This window comes from Brassica napus, chromosome C6, assembly GCF_020379485.1.
Source record: "Brassica napus cultivar Da-Ae chromosome C6, Da-Ae, whole genome shotgun sequence".
Taxonomy (NCBI): Eukaryota; Viridiplantae; Streptophyta; class Magnoliopsida; order Brassicales; family Brassicaceae; genus Brassica; species Brassica napus.
The window spans coordinates 26427669-26433432 of NC_063449.1; the positions used below are offsets into that span (position 1 = coordinate 26427669).

The following is a 5764-nucleotide window of genomic DNA, read 5'->3' on the forward strand; positions in this document are numbered from 1 at the left end:
TTAAAATATTATATGCTCTAAATGTAGATTTATATCTAAAATTATAAACTGTAATTTATATACTTTTAAAAAAAAACTTAATTATTTTTTTGTTTTTTGATTCGGATCATGTTCGACCGCTCCACTTGCATGTGCTATTAGGCGGCCCTGTTTAAAATTTTAATAAATTTTTAGTTTGTTTTAATTATTATTTTTATTATTTTTATGACATATTTTACTATTTATTTTTCTTTTAGGGATTATATATTTGTTACTATATTAAACACACATATATCTATTTTACTATTTTCACAGTATTTACTTTTCTTGTATTTAATATATTTTTTAATATATTTCTTCTTAAATTTTATAATTCTAATAAGTAGAAAATGCCAATTTATTATCTTTTTCTAAAAAAATAAGCAAGTAGCATAAAATATAATATAAATTGTGGCTTTATAATATTTATAAATAAAATTTTAGATTATATATTTATGAATTATTATATTCGAGAAATAATATATTTATGTTGTTTTTATGTTACTTATAACTCATATCAACAAAAGTTTTAAAAATGAATTCCGCAATTGTTTTCTTTTTTTTTACCAACAAAATATAGGCTAAACTCATAAAAAATAGAAAACCTTAACTATTTGATGTATTGTTAGCTATGAAGATTATTATGGAACATTTGATATACCGTTAATAGTATGATAATTCTTAACCCAGATTGAGTAGTACCGAAGTGGAAAGTCAAGAATCAACAATACCTAAACAGTACCTATTAGATCAATATAAACCCAATAATTGTTATATTCTTACTATAGAAAACAAGGAGTCCACCAATATATTCTGCCAAAACTTCAAAGACACCCTAATCATATTACAAGAACCTTAAACTTTTAAAAAATCTCATAACTAATCGTACTTTACAATCACTATAACGTTTTTGTTCCCGATACGAACCACTCACCACCCAATCGGGCAACCCAAAAAAAAACAGTCCATTATACGAAGCATAATATGGTTAAACAATAGAGAACTCATCTCTGAAAACAGCACAAATTGTAAGGCCACAACCATGGTTATTATAATTTTTTTTTTAAACATGGTTAACAGAAACAACTATTACAAACAAGCAAAATATATGTTATCACATATAATCTTTCATGACCTAATATTTTCTAAAAGACAAAAATCATTATCACACATCTCTTACAAATGCAAACCAAAAACACAAACCATAAAATCATACAAAAATTAATAACGTAGATCACAAGTAAAGTATATCCTGCCCGTAAGAAGTGAAGAACATAGTTTACAAAGTGAAGACTTTCACCAGCTGAAAGTGAAGAACATAGTCTACAAAGAAATATTCAAAGGTCTTCCTTCTCATAGAGGTATTTTTAATTAAATTAGTAGTTTCCACTTCCACCATTTTTCAGAAGTCTTATGATAAAATATTATATTTACAGATTTACAATGTCCAACATATCAACCAAACGATGATACAATCAAATAAAGAAGGACTTACACAGAGTTTTTTACCCAGCTATGCCAGGTATGAACCTTTTTTATATAAATAACCATAGTTTTGTATTTACTTAAATTTAAGCTAACTAACTTATTCTTAACCAATTTCAGACTATTTTTTTCTTATAAACCACAACGCAAGTTCTGATCTTCAAAAGACTTAATCTCTTTCTTACATTATTTATGTTTATTTAGGTACTTCTTTTGTTTTTAAACAATTGCATAAACCGGATATTCACCAATTTTCCAAATATTTTGGAAAACACAATGCTTCCACTCCAAACAAAAACATTGAAATTTATAATAAAAAATCGACTATCAATACACTTTTCCGAGCATCGCGCGGAGAAAGGATCTAGTGGTAAGTAATAGAAGGAATACTTACAATTTCTTTGATAATTTCATTTAACAAAAGTTAATAGTAAAGAGTTTGATGTACTGCTAATTGAATCTTTGAAGGGATTGGTTATCCATGTTAGATAGAGATTGCATTTAATTGATTGCATATATTGTAGATAGTTTTTGTTGACTGTCTTGTGACACTTAAGTTCTTGATTATTGTATGAAGTTATTATTAACCATATTTGTTAGCTGATTATTATGTAACGGATATAAATGTTCTATGTTGAAGTAATTTACATAATCTCAAAAGGCCATTTTGTCTATGTACTATAATAGCAAACTTGTTTTTGTTTTCCTCTAACATTAACTTTTTTATAGAAAAAGAAGTTTTATCTAACAGTTAAATTAATAGCAGTTTGTAATCGACATACAAGATCTTCTTCTTTTTATTAGATCTGACATCTTCGAATTGTTGTAGCAGAGAACGTTTCATTCTCTGACGTACCCTTTTACACGCCTTTTTAAATTTCTGAACATGCACCGATTGACCCATTTCTTTTAATTTCTAAACGATGCAACCCTTTCACATGTATCTTTTAATTTCATAACGACGCACCCTTTCTCAATCCTCTTTTCTTTCTTAACGACACTCTCTTTTAGTAGAGTATTGGTACACATACAGATTTTATGATTTTGTGGTCGTAGATATATTAGGAAATAATAGTAATGAAATCTACCGTAGTTCATAACTTAGGAAAATGGCAGCCGAGTTATTCTACAGAGATAGAATTGTAACCATTGGTAGATATTACGTTCTACATGCTGTAGATTTCTATGTAGTTAACTGAATCTACAATTTACGAGCTCGTAGACAATAGATTATATTTTCTGCAATCTGTAGATAAAAAAAATAAAATTGTGTTTTACTAATATTTAGTCAACCAAAATATTTTATATGATTTTTTTTTTGTTTATGTACATTTTGAACATTTTTCCATATTTTGTAACTCTTAAAATAATTTATATGAATTTTTAAAGTTGGACAGAGATATCTTATTCCAAACCGTACCAAAAAGAGATTTATGGCAAATAGACAATATAGCTATGTTTTTTTGTTTTAACAATATTTTCAAAAAATAAAGCTAATGGGCCTAACAAATGTGATGCTCTCATTTTTAGCCCAACGAAACCAGAAAAGGAAAGAAAAAAGGGTTTAAACCAATCAGAAATATTGACTAAACTTAAGGCCCATCGGATTATAATTATCACTGTCTTTGTGTGTGTTTTTTTTTTTTTTTTTTTTTTTCGTGTCAAAAAAAAAAAAAAAACAAAGACAGTGATAATTATAATCCGATGGGCCTTAAGTTTAGTCAATATTTACAATATTAAAAGACGAATATAAGCGATAGAAAAGGTGTAGAGTTGGTGAGAGTAGAGCGAGAAAAAGTTGCTCTCTAGGACCCCGTGAGTGGGCTCAAGTTCTTTTCATTGATTCATGTATTTTTAGTGCTTTTGGGGTTGGGCAAAGTAGTTACAACACGTTTTCTATAACAAAAGAGCCACTTCATTGGTTTATTTCTATATTGTGCTTTCTTGGTATAATAATCAAAGTGTTTCTACCGGCTTTGTTCTTGAGCGTTGAAGACTGGGTAGTTGATCTTTAAATCTGAATAGGAGATCGGAGAAGATTAAAGGCAAAATTCAAGATGTCTGCAGCTATGGATAGGGCTCTTATGGCTCTCTCACTGGAAGAAGAGGAAGAGGAAGTTCCGTTTGTCATGCCGGAGCTCCCTGGTTTTAGTTCTACAGAAGAAAATGCGCTAAGCCTCATCGGGAGGACTCTCAATCCAGAATGTCAAAAAATCTCTGGGTTAATTCTCACTATGCCAAGGAAGTGGCAGAAGGAAGGTCGAGTTAGGGGGGTAGCGTTGTCGGAAGAAAAGTTCCAGTTCATCTTTAAAAATGAACATGATCTGATAGATGTGTTAGAGAAAGGGGTCCAAACTTTCAATGAGTGGGCGATTGTCTTGGAAAGATGGGTGGAGAACCCACCAGATGACTATCTTCAGTACATCCCCCTTTGGGTCCAGATAAGCAAAATCCCAGTCAACTACTACACTGAGGCTGCTCTCATGACTCTAGGGGAAATGCTAGGTGAAGTTAAGGTTCTTGCCTTCGATCCTACGAAACCTATCACTCAGCCCTTCATTAGGGTTCAGATTCGCTTCAATGTTGCTAATCCTCTGAAGATGGCGAGGGTTCTGGATATGGGAGGAGGCAAAACTCATACGATACATTTCGATTTCGAGAAGCTCCAGAAGAGATGTTATACCTGCAAGAGGCTGAATCATGAGAAACAAGTCTGCCCTTTGGAGATCAAAAAACGTCAATCTGATGCTACGCGGAGAAGAGAAAGGATTATAGCTGAAAAGTTCAAAGATAACAGTGTTCTGCAACAGAATGATCCTCTGTTCGGGGTGCTGGAAGAAGAGCAAGTAGGGCTGAATCCAAACACAGGAAGGCCGAAAATTGCTAGTGAAGTTCTGGAGGAAATGAGAAGATTCCTACTGGCTGATACGGGTGAAACTCTGGCTATTAAGGTTGACAAGGTGAAGAAATCAGTTAGAGAAGTCGAGAAAGATCCTCTGTTACAGAGGTCCATTCTGAGACTAGAGCAAGCTCCGGTCTTTACTACAGAGTTAAACAAAGGCAAAGGACCAGTGTTTGACTACGGAGAGAAGGAGATGGTTCGACGTAATTGGGACATCAATGCCAAGCCGACCAAACTCTTGGCTGATTCCATGAAGGCTAACAGAAATGTCGTGCTCACAGATTCTTCACCGAGATACAATATTGGTTCGAATGATGAAGCTGAAGGTTACTATCTGGACACTTCTTCTGTCAGTCTTACGGTTTTTCGAGCTGAGTTCTCTGAACCTAGTTCTCCGGGACTGTTAGAAAACGTGGGCGGTAAGGAGAAGACCACCACGAGCTCAAAGACAGAGACAGATGCTAGCTCTCACTGCTGGGAATGAGGTTCAAGTGGGTGAGAGAGAGAAGGGAAACAGGAAGTTGGAGCGAGAAAGAGGAAGAAGATTAACCAAGGAACCGAGGAAGTTCCATCCATCAAGGCGCAATGCTTATCGGTGATCCCACGTGAGGGATCGCCCCCTACCCAATGAGCATTATGAGCTGGAATGCCAGGGATTGGGGAGGCTCAAGACCTGACAATCATCGTCTGCGGGGAGATGTGTAAAAAGCAATTCCCGGAGATTCTGTTCTTGATGGAAACTAAAAACTGTTTTATGTATTGTGGGGATTTACAAGTCTGGCTAGGATTTGATAGAGTCTACACTGTTAATCCGACTGGGTTGAGTGGGGGGCTAGCTGTTTTTTTGGAAGAAAAATGTAAGATTGGAAGTTAGAAGGCTAATAAAAATATTATCGACTGCTTGGCTCATTTTGGAGGGAAATCCTTATCTCTCGTGTATATATGGAGATCCAGGAAGTGAAGGAAAAGCTAGAGTGTGGGAAAGTATCAGTAGGATTGGCTGTCATCGGGGAAGGAGCCATGGTGTCTTATAGGAGACTTTAATGAGATTTTAAATAATCCGAAAGATGGGAGGGCCTAGAAGATGAAGCGTCCTTTACCTTTACTGATATGTTAGAGTGCTGTGAAATGGAGGAATTCACGAGCAAAGGAAACAAGTTTACTTGGGGAGGCACTCGTTGGAAGAAAAGAATCCAAGTTGTTTGGACCGAGTTTTGGGAATAAAGCTGGCTCTCCTTGTTTCCGAATTCTAATCAGACATATTTGGAGAAACGTGGGTCTGATCAAGGCCCGTGTGGTGAAAATTCTGCTGCTCAGAGTGTTTCAAAGGACAGTTCCTGGTTTATAAGAGACACTTAT

General features: G+C 34.3%; 1 protein-coding gene across 1 annotated transcript; it reads left to right on the forward strand.

Moving 5' to 3' along the window:
* The first annotated feature begins 3560 nt into the window (after positions 1-3560).
* Positions 3561-4889, forward strand: LOC106424920. The gene has a single exon (XM_013865668.2). The coding sequence runs from the start codon at positions 3561-3563 to the stop codon at positions 4887-4889; it is 1329 nt and encodes a 442-aa protein (XP_013721122.2).
* The last annotated feature ends 875 nt before the right edge of the window (positions 4890-5764 follow it).

Excerpts from the sequence above, each read along its gene's own strand:
- LOC106424920 (XM_013865668.2), top strand. The coding sequence starts at position 3,561 with ATGTCTGCAGCTATGGATAGGGCTCTTATGGCTCTCTCACTGGAAGAA.